At 34.0% G+C, this 17,296-nt stretch overlaps 1 protein-coding gene across 3 annotated transcripts in view; it reads right to left on the bottom strand.

Annotated features, from left to right (window-relative positions):
* The window catches only part of NIPBL (NIPBL cohesin loading factor), a 207,821-nt gene that overhangs the window by 108,667 nt on the left and 81,858 nt on the right, over positions 1 to 17,296 (bottom strand). For all 3 annotated transcript variants that reach the window (XM_036846419.1, XM_036846417.1, XM_036846418.1), the window contains exons 2-6: positions 14,821 to 14,963; positions 12,684 to 12,849; positions 10,453 to 10,580; positions 5,136 to 5,235; positions 4,469 to 4,620 (exon numbers count right to left, since the gene is read on the bottom strand). In XM_036846419.1, coding sequence (XP_036702314.1) covers positions 4,469 to 4,620; positions 5,136 to 5,235; positions 10,453 to 10,580; positions 12,684 to 12,849; positions 14,821 to 14,884 — 610 coding nt within the window. In that variant the 5' untranslated portion in view covers positions 14,885 to 14,963. The remainder of the gene's footprint in view (positions 1 to 4,468; positions 4,621 to 5,135; positions 5,236 to 10,452; positions 10,581 to 12,683; positions 12,850 to 14,820; positions 14,964 to 17,296) is intronic.

The following is a 17,296-nucleotide window of genomic DNA, read 5'->3' as shown; positions in this document are numbered from 1 at the left end:
CAGAGCTTGATCAAATCTTAACACTTTGCCACAAGTCATTCAGATTGATTTTTGAAAAGAAATAAGACATTAGATATGGCTGAAGCTCTCCATATATCTGCATATTCCTCTCCTCTACTTCCTTCCCCTTATTCCCTACAAGTAACCACTATAATGAATTTAGAGTTCACTCTACCTATGAATACCTTTTTACCTTTGCTATAAATGAATATATTCTTAAATAACACATAGCACTATTTTGCACATTATGACTTTGTATAAATGGTATATGTATTGTATATATCCTTCTATAACTTGCTTTTTAATTCAATATTGTATTGAAATGTATCCATTTTTATATATGTAGTTTTAAATTCATTTACTTTGAATAATTACATATATTCTGCTGCATAATGTACATACTTTATCCATCCTTGTGTTAGTAGTTTATTTTTTTATTTTAAAAAAATATTTATTTATTTGTTTGTTTGCGCCAGGTCTTAGTTGCAGCAGGCGGGATCCTTAGTTGAGGCTTGCTGGCTCCTTAGTTGTGGCATGCAAACTCTTAGTTGCAGCACGCAAACTCTTAGTTGTGGCATGCATGTGGGATCTAGTTCCTGGACCAGGGATTGAACCCAGGCCCCCGGCATTGGGAGTGTGGAGTCCTAACCACTGTGCCACCAGGGAAGTCCCTTGTTAGTAGTTTAGATTGCTTGAGTATTTTTGCCATCATAAACAATGCTGTAATGTATATTCTTGTATATGACTTTTTTTACAAATGTTTCTAGGATTGAAATTGCTGGATATTCCTGTTTTTAAACTTTACTAAATATTAACAAATAGCTTTCCAAATTATTTATGTCCACTCTACTGGTAGTAGATAAGTGTTCATACTGCTCTATATCCTTGCCAATGATTTTCGTCAATTTGAAGATGGGAAATGTCTCTGACAGCCACTTTAATTAGCATTTCCTTCCTTAATTAACAGTGAAACCAAGCATCTTTTCATGGGTATTGGACATTCAGATTCCCTACTTAACACAAAATCATAAAAATTACTGTCTGATATTTTCTTTCAAAAGTTTCATAGTTTTGTTTTTTCACACTTAGTCTTTAATCCATGTAAGAACAGAATATCTTTCCCATGAATGCTTGCTAGAACTTGAGATAAAACTGCCTGAGCATTTTTATCCCCACCCCTACTTATAAGGGAGATAGATTTTTAACAACTGAAGGAGGTATATGTATTTTAAACTGGAATAGATATTGTCAAACTGCTCTCTAAAATGGTTGTATCAATTTATGTCCCTATGAAGACTGTATGAAGTTCAAATTTCCCTGCACACTATAAAATGTTACTAATCTGATAGATATAAAATTTTATTTCAATTTAATTTTGATTTGCATCCCTTTAATTGTGAGCCAGGTTGACCGTACTTTTGTATAGGTATTAAATCTTTCCGTATCCACTTTGCTTTTCTTTTTCAGTAAACTGTTTAATTCTGTAGTCTATTTTTGTCTTATTCTTATCAACCTGCATAAGATCTTGCTATATTTAAAATGAATACTTTGTAATAAATATTGAAAATTTTTTTCCCCTAAATTTACTTGTCCTTATTTCTTCTCTCCTATTACACAGAAATTTATAATTAATCTGGTTTTTTTTCCATTTCTAGAATCCAGTCCTGCTTAGAAACAAGGCCTTCTCGACCCTAAGGTACCCAAAATTCACCCCAAGTTTTCTTCTTACAATTTCTTTTTAAATTAATTAATTTATTTTTGGCTGCACTGGGTCTTCCTTGCTGTGTGCGGGCTTTCTCTAGCTGCAGAGAGTGAGGGCTACTCTTCACTGCGGTGCGCAGGCTTCTCATTGCGGTGGCTTCTCTTGTTGCAGAGCACGGGCTCTAGAGTGCAGGCTCAGTAGCTGTGGCACACGGGCTCAGCAGTTGTGGCTCGCGGGCTCTAGAGCACAGACTCAGTAGTTGCGGCGCTCAGGCTTAGTTGCTCCGCGGCATGTGGGATCTTCCCGGACCAGGGCTCAAACCCGTGTCCCCTGCATTGGCAGGCAGATTCTTAACCACTGCGCCACCAGGGAAGCCCCTTCTTCTTATAATTTTATGACTTAAAATACAAACGTAAATAGTTCATCCATCTAGAACATTTTTGCTCTAGATGATCTAGGAATCCAAATAAAATTTCAAAATGCCTAGCCAACCAATCCAACATGTTTTATTAAACAATCCATTATTACACACAGATTCAAAGTACCACCTTTAGAATGACAAAATTGGAAAATCACCATTTTCCAATGACCAGTGTAAAAACTGATGAAAAGAGAATCATTATTGGATGGTAAACCCTTTAGGATAAAGATTAATAGGAAACAGGACAGTTACATGATCTCAAAATATCACCTGACAGATTGCTCACTGATTGCAAAGAAATATTATGTTCCTTATAAAAGAAGACATGGAGTAGTCATCACCTAAATGTCACTATATAATGAAGCCACTTGCCATTATATGCCCTCTGATGTGATGCAATATCAAGTGTACAACATTACTTATTTAGCACCCTTGCCAAAAATATACAATTAGAAACTAACAGAGCCTTTAAAATAACTTCCAGTTGGTAGGAAATACAGGAAGTATATAAGCAAATTAAACAACACAATGAGGAAACAGTGAAGTCTAGAATATGGGATATTCTACAACAAAAGTAGCACAGACTCCTCAAAAAAACAAAAATTACCGTCATGGGGAAAGGGTATGGGACTGTTTAGATTAAAAGAATCAAAAGAGATGTAAAAACCAAATGCAATGTGTGAGAAACTAGATTAGATCATATGTGGGGGAAAAAAGGTTATAAAAGACATATTTGAGGCAACTGGTGAAAACAATGTAGATGGCATCAGATGATACTACAGAAATGTTCGTAATTTTTTTAGGGGTAAATTATTACACTTGGTGTTTATAAAGGAGAATTGACTTCCTAGCAGATGTATTTAAGGACAGAGAGGCAGAATGCCTGTTGGTGAAATGGTTCACTGTGCTATTCTTTCAACTTTTCTGCATGGTTAAAATTTTTATAATATAAAGTGTTTTTTAAATATTACCTTTCACAAACTCTGAATTCCCACAGACATCTGCCTTATTTCTGGAACCATTTCTGTCCCATTTACCAATCTATTTGTTCCTTACCATATTAAATTTTCTTATTTATAATAATTTTGGTATCTGTGTGGGGCTAATCCCTAGTATTATTTTTGCTCTCTCAAGTATCTGAGAATTTCTAAGAAATGATTCATTACTGAATAGGCCCTCAAACTACATTTTTCTTTTGATTTTGTGATTTCAACTTATTCTTTTAAAAAAGCTGGGTTTATCTTGTTATAAAACAACAACAGTGTTTAAAGTAAAAATTTATGTTTTTTTCTACACACATTTATGTGGATATTTCCGTATGAAGCAAATGTGTCCTTTCAATATTTTCCCTCTTATGAATTACATTTAAAATGTTTCACATAACTTTGGCATATCAGAGTAGAAGAGTAATATTTCACAAGTATCAAGAGCCCATATACACGCATACTTCTGTTCAGCACTCACATTAAATTCTATAATTTTGGGCGTGTCTATTCCAAAGGTGTGGTTTGTCTCCAGGTTTTTCCTTGACTTACTGTATAAAATAGGCTCAACCTACCATTTCATTATCTAGCTTTGGAAAACCAGAAGTTGGCTGTTTTAATAGATGACACTAAGTTAAAAGTTTGTAAGATAAAAGTTTATAAATGAAGCATGTTTTGATCCATGCATAATAAAAAACCAAGAATACAAACAGGAACTAATGACTGACTGTGAATGTTAAAAATTTGCTGTTAATTATGAGGGACAAAAACACAGATATCTGTTATATTACCTTTTGTACTTTTCAAAATTTCTCTAAAAAAGTACAATATACTAGTAAATACATTATTTAATAGCCATGACATAGATCCCAACGCAGTATGATCTTAAAAAGACATATTATCAACAATTGACTTCAAACGAGAACTAGTAATCTAATCCCAGAAAATTTTGAATCCAAGAATATTAATTTTCCTCTACCAGTACTGTATCTACTTGATATTAAAATTTTCACACTACATATACTTTACTAATTAAAATGTAATTCTTCTTTGACTTAGTGCTACTGTAAGAAGCCCAATTAAATAAAGCAGTTCCTAATTTCATAACTAGATATATTCAGTTGTATAATATAATAAGGTAATCCAAAGAGTCAAATTACACTGATATTTTTATCTCCCAAATGACTTCCCAAGTAATAAATATAACATATTTTTAATAATATAAGCCACAGCTTAAAAGAAATGTTCATTGACAAAAAAGTATACAGTTTAGTATTTGTGTTTTAAAATTTATAAAAAGAAAAAAATGAATTTGCTGGGAACTAGAGGCATTCCCTGTAAATAAACAAGCAACTTTCTTACCTTGCTGCATTTGTGGATGTGTTGTATAACTTGAAGGATGGGAATATGGCATGTATCCTGCAGGGCTTTGTGGGGCATATGGACTAGGCACTGGGCTGTTTTGTTGTGGCATAAATCTGTTCCCAGAGCTTGTCTGTGGTGGCACAAACCGGCTAAAACCCAAAATCCAAATAAACAATATCAGGAAATGAAATAAATATGATATTCCTTGATATTTCACTGTCATAAAATTCTCCAAACTCTAATTTGTATAAAATAAATGTACACAGAAAAATTCTGAAAAATAAATAACGTACAAAAATCATTCACAATTCATAATCTAAGAGTTATACTAAGCAGTTTGTAAAAACTGGAGTAATTCATTTATTTTACATGCTCCCTAAATTCTACTCAATGAATTTTCTTATTTATCTCAAACACGCTGGTTATTTTAACACATTCTTTTGTTTGTATGAAATTAGTTACTATTTATTTAAATTAGTATATTAGAGCATTTCCACATATAACATTTTAAGGCAAATATTCATGTGGGTTACTATTTAAGGCTAAGCATCTAAACTTTTTAACTACACGTAATTCACCATTACCTAAATGTATGTATACACTGTATATTCACAAGCATATTCACTACAGAAAACAGTACTTAATAAAATGATATATACATTACCTGGAGGGGCTATGTGAGATAGTGGTTTGTTGATAATTGGAAGATGCAGGACTACTGTGCATGGAATTCTGAGAAAGTTTATACTGAGACATCATCATTCCTACACAACATACAAAAATGGTAAAACATGTTATTTTCTTCCAATGGTAAAGCATTCTTTAAGTGATTTAAATCAATCATTCTTTCACAAACATTCAAAAGTTCTTTGTTCTTTTCTTTTTGACCAACATGTTAATTTTGAAGAGCAAAATATAGAAACTATAAATTTCAAGTACAACCAATTTTACCAAAACATCCTTTTAGCATATAACTAATCCAGGGACAGAGATAGAGATATAATTTTTTGTTTTTAAATTTACTTGCTTACTTATTGTCCTATCATTTAGCCTTAGAATTGAAAAGAACTTTCAGAAGTTGCTTTATCTAACCTCTCTCCAAATACTACACACTTCTGTCTACAACAGGCTTTTGGATGGTTTTCCTATTACATGGAATACTTTATTACATACATCTCCCACCTTAGGAGCTTAATTTTACAACTCCATTTATTTCATTGTGATTCGGACCTAAGTTTTAAAAAGTACTTTACTTAGGGGCCCAAAGTCTGAGGTATTGAAATTACCATCTGAAAGTCTGTTAACGAACAACAGAATGCTCCTGTTCTTTCTTCCACAGTAATTCTTGCCATAAAATAGGATTAAATGAATATTTGTTTAATGAATGAAAGTGTGAGAAGAGCTTTCAGATTCTCACATTTCTTTTCAAGTTAGACATTGTTCCTTCAACTGTTGCGTAAGTGGCGTTTTGTTATATAGGAGATGCAGAAAAATTCAGCTATTTAGACACTCTAAAATCAAAGACAAAAATCTATGATTAACTCTGACCTTTCTTATGATATGTACAGCCAATCTTTCTGGGAGTTTCAAGTATCACATTATTTCAGCAAATTTCATTTCCTGCTGCTGATATGAAAAGTGCCTTTCACCAGAAACATTCAAACAGAAGTTACATGTTCATCTGCCAGGAACTACAGAAAGGATTCTAGCTCTACAACAGTGGCTGAATGAGATGAGAGCACCTTAAAGTCTAACACTAATAGCGTGTTTTCTATGTAGTCTAAACTTCAATTTACGAATTTTCTCTTCCAACTCAAATTCAGTACTAAATCATATATTCCATGGCTTAATAATTTAATTACTATAACTACTGTTGCTGATTTTTTTTTTTTTTTTGAGAGAAAGGGGGCAAGACTCCATGAGATGGGAATTAAAAAGTATTTTCTCCTGAATTAACAGTCATCACTGTGACAAGCTGGAATTACTAGTTTGGAGGCAGTGGCTTTATAAATAAAAGGGGCAAATAAAATACTAGTAGTCCTTTCCGATTCTCTCAGAGATCCAAAGAACTATGAACAAAGTGATTTGCACATTATTAAATTTTCTCCAAATGTGTGACTCACATTTATATTTCACAACCAAAAATCACCTTTTAAAATTTTAAAGCCAAATGGAAAATGCTTAGAAAAAAAAAAATCACAACATGCAATGAATCAATTTTTAAATGCTAGTTTGTTTTTACAAAGTAGGATATGGAGAAATGAAACAATGTTTCAGACTAAAAAATAAGCATATATAGTAAAAACCACAAAATATGTGACTGAAAGGTGAATACTCAAAGTTTCTTATTAGAGATATAACTTATAAAAATGTAGTATAAATAGCCTTGGAAGACTTCCTTTATTCAGTCTTACATTTATTTACGTTATCCTATACTTAATGCCCTTATCCTATTTCCTATTACAGGCATACCTCGGAGATATTGCAGATACGGTTCCAGACCACCGCAGTAAAGCAAATATCGCAATAAAGGGAGTTACATGAATTTTCTGTGGTTTCCCAGTGCATATAAAAGTTATGTTTACACTATACTGTAGTCCATTAAGTGTACAATAGCATTATGTCTAAAAAAACAATGTACATACCTTAATTTAAAAATACTTTATTGCTAAAAAATGCTAACCACTGTTTGAGCCCTCAGTGAGGTTGTAATCTTTTTGCTGGTGGAGGGTCTTGCTCAATGTTGGTGGCTGATGACTCATCAGGATGGTGGTTGCTGAAGGTTGAGGTGGCTCTGGCAATTTCTTAAAATAACACAACACTGAAGTTTGTTGCATTAACAATGAAGTTTGCTGCATTGATTGACTCTTTCCTTTCATGAATGATATCTCTGTGGGATGCAATGCTGTTTGACACCATTTTACCCACAGTAAAACTTCTTTCAAAATTGGAGTCAATTCTCGCAAACTCTGCTGCTACTTCGTCAACTAAAGCTTATGTAATATTCTAAATCCTTTGTTGCCATTTTAACAATCTTCATAGCATCTCAGCCACAAGTAGATTCCACTTCAAGAAACCACTTTCTTTGCTCATCCACAAGAAGCAACTCCTCATCCATTAAATTTTAATCACGAGATTTCAGCAATTAAGTCACATCTTCAGGCTTTACTTCTAATTCTAGCTCTCTTGCTATTTCTACCACATCTGCAGTTACTTCCTCCACTGGAGTCTTGTACCCCTCACAAGTCATCCATGAGAACTGGAATCAACTTCTTCCAACTCTTGTGAATGTTGTTATTTTGACTTCTTCCCATGAATCATGAATGTTCTTAATGGCATCTAGAATGGTGAAACATTTCAGAAAGTTTTCAATTTGCTTTGTCCAGATCCATCAGAGGAGTTACTATCTATGGAAGCTAGAGTCTCATGAAATGTATTTCTTAAAATAATAAGACTCGAATGCTGAGATGACTCCTTGATCCATGGGCTGCAGAATGGATGTTGTGTTAGCAGGCATGAAAACAACATTAGTTTTGTTGTACATCTCCATCAGAGCTCCTGGATGACCAGATGTGCTGTCAATGAGCAGTAATATTTTGAAAGAAATCTTTTTTTCTGAGAAGTAGGTCTCAACAGTGGGCTTAAAGTATTCAATAAACCATGTTATAAACAAACATGTTTGTCATCCAGGTTTGTTATTCCATTTATAGAGTACAGGCAGAGTTGATTTTGCATAACTCTTAAAGGCCCTAGGATTTTCAGAATGCTCAATGAGCACTGGCTTCAACCTAAATTCACCACCTGTATTAGTTCCTAGCAAGAGAGCCAGCCTGTCCTTTGAAGCTTTGAAGCCAGGCATTGACTCTCCTCTCCAGCCATGAAAGTCCTAGGTGGCATCTTCTTCCAATAGAAGACTGTTTTGTCTACACTGAGCATCTTTTGTTTAGCACAGCCACCTTCATTAATTATTTTAGTTAGATCTTCTGGATAACTTGCTGCAATTTCTACATCAGCACTTGCAGCTTCGCCTTGTACTTTTATGTTATGGAGATAGCTTCTTTCCTTAAATCTCATAAACCAATCTCTGCTAGCTTCAAATTTTTCTTCTGCAGCTTTCTCACCTCTCTCAGCCTTCGGAGAATTGAAGAGAGTTAGGGCCTTGCTCTGGATTAGGCTTTGGCTTAAGGGAATGCTCTGACTGGTTTGATCCTCTACCCAGACCACTAAAACTTTCTCCATATCAGCAATAAGGTTATTTAGCTTTCTTAACATTCAAGTATTCACTGGGGTATAGCACTTTTCATTTCCTTCAAGAATTTTTCCTTTGCTAGGTGGCTGTATGGGACAAGAAGCCTAGCTTTTGGCCTATCTTGGCTTTTGACACGGCTTCCTCACTAAGCTTAAGCATTTCTAGCTTTTGATTAAAGTGAAAGACATGTGACTGTTCTTTTCACTTGAACACTTAAGAGGCCACTGTAGAGTTATTAATTGGCCTCATTTCAATATTGTTGTGTCTCAGAAAATAGGGAGGCCCAAGGAGAGGGGAACTGCCAGTCCTGCCAAAACATACATTTATTGATTAGTTCACTGTCTTACCTGGGTGTGGTTCCTGGTGCCCACAAACAATTACAACAGTAACTTCAAAAATCACCGATCAGAGATCACCAGAACACATACAATAATAATAAAAAATTAAAACTGCGATAATTAACAAAACGTGACAGAGACACAAAGTAAAATGCTGCTGGAAAAATGGCACTGACAGACTTGTTCAATGCGCGGTTGCCACAAACATTCAATTTGTAAAACAGGCAATATCTGAGAAGCGCAATAAAGCGAAGTGCAATAAAACGAGGTATGCCTATAGCCTTTCTTCCAATCAACAATCTCTCCATATTTTCTTTCATTCCAACACTCTTCCAGAGTATGTGTAATTCTAGCTGTCCTTTCACCATTCCTATCTGTCTCCTACTACTGCCACCTAGCTTATTAGTTCTGATGAAGATACAGTCTTGCCCTGCATACCTACCTTTGATTTCCTGAAAGGAAATTTCCCTGGATTCACTTTAGGAAATGGATAGTAACCATGCAATTGCTTTAAAAACACAACTTACACACAAATGTAAAGAATCAACAAAGTAATACTATTAAAAAACAAAACTAAGAAATGGAATGGCAAGCTTCATGGAGGTACTGTCAATAAATGTGGCAATATTCTTGAATACAAGTAACCAATTAAATAAACTAGACCTTCCTGGGTTCTCTAAACTATTCCCTTCTGACTGTTTTAATCTCGAGAGGGAAGCAAGTACTTGGGCTTGCCAGATTCAGTAAGCTTCAGACCAGAACAATGTTCCTAACTTAAAGGTTCTTCTTGACTACAGAAAAATCATATCTGTGTTGGATATCACATTTTTATGGGTTTTCTAATGCTTACTATAAATAGAATTTTCCTTAATAGTAATACTCATTATAAACCTTTTTCTATTGCTAAGGCAACAGAAGCGTTAAACCAATTACTACATAAGCATGAATATAATCACCATCGATACTAAAACTAATACCTGGTATAATTATTTATACATGTACTACATGTTGAGAAGCTCTGCAGATATTTTTATTTATTATTTGATTAATGAAAAGACTCCTTTCATATTTATTCTATGATTTTTTTAAATAAAAAAAATTCCTAAAGCTCCTTCATTGACTGAACTAATAAAGTCTGAAATATCTAGCAAACTACATATTAAGCTTTGCCTAATTCCCAAGGAATTTAGCTACATATTAAACTGCAAGAATGTTAACATCCATTTAGTTTCCTTTTCGTTCTTGGCTTCATTCAAGGTATCAACACGGCATTAACAGATGACAAGCTGGCTTGTTAAAGGACACACCTGAACTTAATTACATGTGAAACAAGTTCTAATACGGGACACATTAAAGAAATATATACTATGAAATTCAATTATGAAAAACCTCACCACTTTGTACATATCTGTTCTGCATACTTTTCTCCCTGAAAACGTTAGGACTCCTCGCCAGGATGGCCTGCAACAAGACTGGTATGTCGCCTTCTGGATCATCACTGCCAAGGTTATCTTTCAACTCTCTGACATTGAAAAAATAAATACAAAACATTAAAACAGTGATGGATGATTAAGAATTCGCCAGTGAAATTCAGACAACGCTGAGGCAGAAAATCAAGAAGACTTATGGTATAAAAATAAATTACACAAGCATGTCTAACAGTTTCGTGGATTTTTGAAGACGCTAATCCTAGAAGAAATAGAATTATCAAAAAAATGACAGAGAGGAATTCTTCTACGGACTTCTTTTCCCCCACCCCATTTTACTTTAAACAGAAAAAAAAAAAAACCCAAACATTATTTTATGGAACTATAAGTTTATTTAAGAATGTTCATATTAGTTTCAAAGGAGAAAATAGTGTCTATTCTAAACTATTCAAAATAATGGAAGGGTAGAGGTGATAATTATGCACAGAAGTTTATATTTGGGCTTGGAATATATTTTCTCCCTTACATCTGAATGTGAGTGGATCTGTCTTTTTGAGAATGTCCTCTGAATGAAATAATGTTGCCATGTTGGTTAAGACAAGACCCAAGGCTACATAATTTTCCCCTCTTTATTCTCTTCTCAAATAAAGCCACCAGGGGAAAAAACCCAAGCAAGTGGTTAAGAATAGCTGCAATAGGGCTTCCCTGGTGGCGCAGTGGTTGAGAATCTGCCTGCCAATGCAGGGGACGCGGGTTCGAGCCCTGGTCTGGGAAGATCCCACATGCCGCGGAGCAACTAGGCCCGTGAGCCACAACTACTGAGCCTGCGCGTCTGGAACCTGTGCTCCCAACAAGAGAGGCCACGATAGTGAGAGGCCCGCGCACAGCGATGAAGAGTGGCCCCCGCTTGCCACAACTAGAGAAAGCCCTCGCACAGAAACGAAGACCCAACACAGCCATAAATAAATTAATTAATTAAAAAAAAAAAAAAAAAAAAGAATAGCTGCAATTAGTAAGTAGCAAATTAAGTTCACAACTATGGAAGGTAAATGATAAAATAATTAAATATAGGCAGCATTTTAAGTCTTATATTCTACACATCACTGTTCCACTCATTAAATCTAGTAAGATTCATAAAGATGGTATCCAATGATAAAATTAATTTCTGGGGGCAATCTTAAAGCAGCTCTCCATATAATAAATCATAACTATACATGTGCTATTTCCCTTATCTCTTTAAATATGTGGTGAAAACTTTTGATTAAGGATGTACATGTATAAGAAGTGATATAATATTTAGACATTGTTGAATTTCTGGAGTGACATAACCAATCATTTCTCAGTTTCTCCATCAGAAAATTCACATTTAGTATTTCACCTAAATTCATCAGGTTTAAAAATGGCCCTAAAGTATGTGCTACAGCTAATGGCAGAGACCTCTCCATTATAATGTGCTTTATCCTCATTCTGCTAAATAATGAACTTTAAGTTAAACAACAGTAAAAGAATGGAAGGACACATGAGTACCACTGAGTAGTGGGTTGTGAACTTTTTTACATTTTTGTGTTCAGATATTGTAAGTATATACTGCTTTTGTAGTAAAAAGTAAATTTTAAAAAGTATACTCGTGCAAAAGTTCTGTAAATAAGCTATGTAATTTAAGTGCATATTATTTTAAAAGTCTATTGTGTGAAAATACACACCTATGTTCAGATTGTACTATAAATCCTGGAAAAAAATTAGTCCCAAATTCTGTAGTAGCCTTCCTTGAAGTTAATCTTTGAGTTCTTGTTATACTTTACACGAAAAGCATATAAGCCTACTCCAAATAAAGCCAGCATTAAAGTCCCTAGTGCCTGGGAATTCTAACGACTCCAGCAATTCCAGGAAAAAGGGAGCTAACTTCATGAGCAACTTTAGACCTCTGCACAGATCCGTCTTGATGAATCCCAAGATTATTATAAGAATCAAAAAGATCCTCATAGAATCACATGGGTCAGAACTACTGTCTCAAAATAACTATGCCCTATTTAAATCTCATTAATATCTCATCACAGTAAGGCTATATTCTCACTTGGATATTCAAGTAATTTAAAATAAACTATGTATTAAAGATTTTTTGAAATAAAAGTAAAACCAGGAATACTGATTCTCTTAGTAAGACCAAAACTTTTCATTTTATTTTAGATTGTACTTACATGTGATCTGTTGATACCTGGTTGAGGCTATGCACAAGCTGTGAAACCAAATTATCATCCCTACAGGCCAAAAGGCAGTTCACCTCTTCTGCTATTCGTGCATTAAAGAGAAGGCTCTTTGTAGTTGTAGCAGGTAAAGGGGATGGAAGAGGCAGCTGGTTCAGGACTATTGGGAATAAAATCAGATTATTAGAAACTGAGTGACAGAAAGAAATCTCTTTAGTGTTTAAATGTATTTGGGGATTAAAAATAAGTTATAAATATAAATGTGACAAATTTATAAAAAGGTATTCCGTCTCTCCCCCAACAAACCCCAAACACCTCTATTAAAACTCCCCACACGTCCCTTGGACCATAATAGATTATACTACTCTCTAAGAATAAAACTCTGTCCTAACTTTTCATGTCTTAAATCTTTATTAATTTAATAAATGAGTAAAAAAACTAGGGTTAAAAACTAAGTAATTTCCAAGAATTGAGACTATATTAATTATTTCTGTTATAAGATTTACCAGAATCAAATAAATAAACCAAGTAACAATACCTGACTCTTTACCAGATAGACAAGTAATGTGTGTTTTTAAAAGCTTAAATAAATACAAAAATAAAGAGCTCACTTTGGTAGGAGAACAACGTCCACAGAATAGGATTCTGAAGGAAGAAAAATATCTAAGGAATTTTGCTTTAAGTTATAGATTACTAAATAGTCTCTCTTCATTTTATTCTGACAGCAAACAAAAGGGCATAAATGTTTTACAGTAGTCTAAATTCAGTTATTTAATGTTTTCATATAAATGAAATTTGTTCATTTGTCTAAACTAAAAGTTAAGAAAGTTAACTACAGTGTCTTTGTTTTTGGTTTAATTTCTAATCACCTATATAGTATAACTATCATGCCACTCAGCCACAATGGGTAATAACAGGGTTTTTATTAATAAAAACACTGGAAACAAATTATTACTTAATAAGTAGGGCTTATTGGGCAAACTTTTAAAATGAGGTACAGCTGAGATAATGGGCAGACCACCCCCCCCCAAAGAAATTCCTGGTAGTATATTTGATTCTGTACTCCTACATATTATATGAATTTATGGCTTACTTATAACAAAGTGATAACCAAAACTAAAGACTGTTTCAAAAGCTTTCTTACCTGAGTTATTCTAACCCTACTGGCTACTTTCTTGTTATGTCAGATTTTATAAACTAGCCCTGCTGCAAAGCTGTAGGCTGTTATCTATTTTACCCCCACTTAAACCAGCTGGACATTAATAACAGAAAAAAATAGTATTTGGGGGAAAACAGATGAAAACATTTCTTGAAGTTATTTTCTTATGGCTCCTTTTATGAAGCCCCATATCTTGCATAATGCTTGCTATACAAAGAAAAGTATGTCATCTCCTCACGGTCTACCCTCCCCTCTCATATCTCTTTTTCCCTTTATTCAGGTAGGATAAGGACTAACATTGTGAGGAGCTTTTTGCACCATTACCCAGGGACTAAGTATTAGAGTTGCCTACCAAAAGAATGAGTCCCTAAAATATTATGCTACACTAATTAAATCTCAAGAGAATGAAGATGTTCTTAAACTTAAGTGTTCACGGTAAAATAGGCTCTTGACATCTATGACAAACTCCAAAAGATTACTAAACATGACATCAAAATAAACGTCACTAAGAAATCAGATTATGTTGGGCTATTAAATTTTCTTCTTTGAAGGGCAGTTTCAGTTACCATTTCCATAAACGCTTTTTTAAAAGTCTGTAATAGTTCCTATATGCAAACCCATGCTTCTTTGGTTTTGATTTGCCTTAATGCTTTGTTTCAACTTCTTTGATCCTTACTTTTGCATTTACCCCTTTATCATATAAGACCTTTAAACAAACACACACTACCATTTCTTAATGGGTCCTTAGCATGAAACAGAAATTAAGGTCTTATCTATTATTAGTTGACTACACTAATTCTGTTACTTTCACATTTATGCCAATAAACCAAAGAAAATAATGTTGTGTGTCATTCAAAATCTAAAATCTTTACACATTTTGTTATTTATGACGCTGCAAATAATTAATGTTATAGTCTCTTTAAAAATCAATGTCAGAGTAGAACATAAATTAGATAAAATAACCAAACTTACGGTCTGTGAGACTAGCAATCCCCGCAAGAGTAGTGATGGGGACATGGGGCATATCCCCATTCATCCTGAAGTTCTGGAATGGTGTTGCCTATGAAAGTACTTAGTTCAGGTGCCAGCTGTCATTACTTCCCATTTCCCAAACACTGCAACAAAAAACAGACAATTATTTGTAACAATATGTCAAATATATTACTACTAGGGAAGTGCTTAAAAAATAAAATTTTCTGCTTTTCTTGTTTGCTCAAGCTATATAACAATAATAGCCATCATGCATATACTACTAACTGTATGTTACACACTGCAAAGTGCTTTGTATACAATGACTCATTTAGTCCTCACAACAACCAACTAAAGTAGGTACTATTATTTTCTGCATTTTACTGATGAGGAAATTAATTTACATGAAGTTTCAAGTAATTTGTGGAGCAAAGATTAGAACCCAAGCAATCTGGCTCAAGAGTCTGTGTAACTAGTAGGCTATATTACCGGACAGGGATACTCAATTTTGACAAGCACTATTTTCTTTGCCACATCATAAATACATAAAAATTTAGCTTCAACTTGCCTTTCTAGTAAATAATGTGCACATTATTAAAAGATTTGTCTTATTAAATAGCTTCATAAAATAAACGGCAAACAAAAGAAGTCTGCTCTACATCAATTATCTAAGACATAGTGCTAAAATAGAAAACTGAATTGTAATTTTTAGTTTAAACAGTTTAAATGTTTTCTCTTTGAGGTTATACCTGCTAGTCATTAACTTTTAAGAGAACCTCTAAGTTTTTTGAATTAAAAACTTCAAAACAGTGTAATGATATAATAACTCCCCTTACTCCTACATCTTAATGCAACTTTACAATTTACGTTTTTTCATTAAAAAAGTAGAAGTATAGGGCTTTCCTGGTGGCGCAGTGGTTGGGAATCTGCCTGCCAATGCAGGGGACACGGGTTCGAGCCCTGGTCTGGGAAGATCCCACATGCCGCGGAGCAACTAGGCCCGTGAGCCACAACTACTGAGCCTGCGCGTCTGGAGCCTGTGCTCCGCAACAAGAGAGGCCGCGAGAGTGAGAGGCCCGCACACCGCGATGAAGAGTGACCCCCACTTGCCGCAACTAGAGAAAGCCCTCGCACAGAAACGAAGACCCAACACAGACAAAAATAAATAAATAAATAATAATTAAAAAATAAAAATATATTAAAAAAAAGTAGAAGTATATAAGTAGTTAAAATTAAGAACTTTCTTTTTCTTCACTTTTATTATAAATATGATATACTGACAAAAGTTCCTAAAACATATATGTATGGTTTAACAGTTAAAAAGTAAGCATCCATGGAACCACTCTAGCAATCTACCTCCTTCTAAAGATAACAACTATCCTGTGTTTTTATCAACAGTAATCATTTCTTTTTCTTTTTATTCCTTTAATGACTTTTATATGTACATTCTTTTCTATGGCTGGCTAAGGAAAAAACACTGTTTTCCTCTGATGAATGACTGACACAAAACTTGCTAGCAGAAGCCCACTATAGGGAAAAGGCACAAGAAATAGTATAGGGAAGATATAATTACTACTGGCTATCCTCTATTTTTCCTTTTGCTCCACGATGGACTTTATACTTTGAAGTAATTAATTTGATTATTTAATAATCACTAAAGAAGTTTAAAGAAGCACTGCATATTTAACAGTTGCATCAAGCACTTTAAAAACTCAGAATTTAAAAGCTGACAGAGTCATCAAAACAATACAGTTTTTCTAAGTTTAGGTTAATAAGAAAGTTCCATTTTATGATTAGTAATTGATGGGGAAAAAAATCATTGAATGCAAATTATGGATAGAACAGCACAAAACCTCTTGTTATTCATATATGACTCACTATTGTACATGTAAATTGCCATATTCATTCAAGCAGATTAAGTAACAAGTGACCGTGTTTAAGTATTTAATTCAGAGGATAGAAACCCATAAAGAACAATATGCTAGGGGATTCTCTTGTGGGCTATTTGACTTTATTCTATTTTCCTAAATTTCAGATGAGTAACATGTAAAGTAGACCCAACCCTAGGCTGGAGTTTTTTTTAGCCTAAAAAGATTTACATATTTAGTTACCACGTGTGAATTGGAAGATTAATAAATCTAACCATAATATTTTTCTCAGTTGATATAATAAAGGCATCTAAACACTCTGATGTCAACTCAAAACTTGGTGCTTTAACTATGAATTAAGTATTTGGCTACTGACAAATATTTACACCATACTGCTGAACTGTGACAATTTCATGTGATCAAAGATTCTGAAGAACAGAAGACTTTGGTAGAAACAGACTTATAATTTTAGCTAAGGTCATAGATTTTAATGAATATGAGTAATCTATAGAAATGTTGCTGTCTTATGCTAGAAGGTGACCAAAGACCATCAAGAAACAACATTCCTAGAACTCTAAAAGTGAATATACACACTCCTAATTAGACATGGC

This window comes from Balaenoptera musculus, chromosome 3 (assembly GCF_009873245.2).
Source record: "Balaenoptera musculus isolate JJ_BM4_2016_0621 chromosome 3, mBalMus1.pri.v3, whole genome shotgun sequence".
Lineage (NCBI taxonomy): Eukaryota > Metazoa > Chordata > Mammalia > Artiodactyla > Balaenopteridae > Balaenoptera > Balaenoptera musculus.
This window is presented reverse-complemented; position numbering and strand designations above follow the sequence as displayed.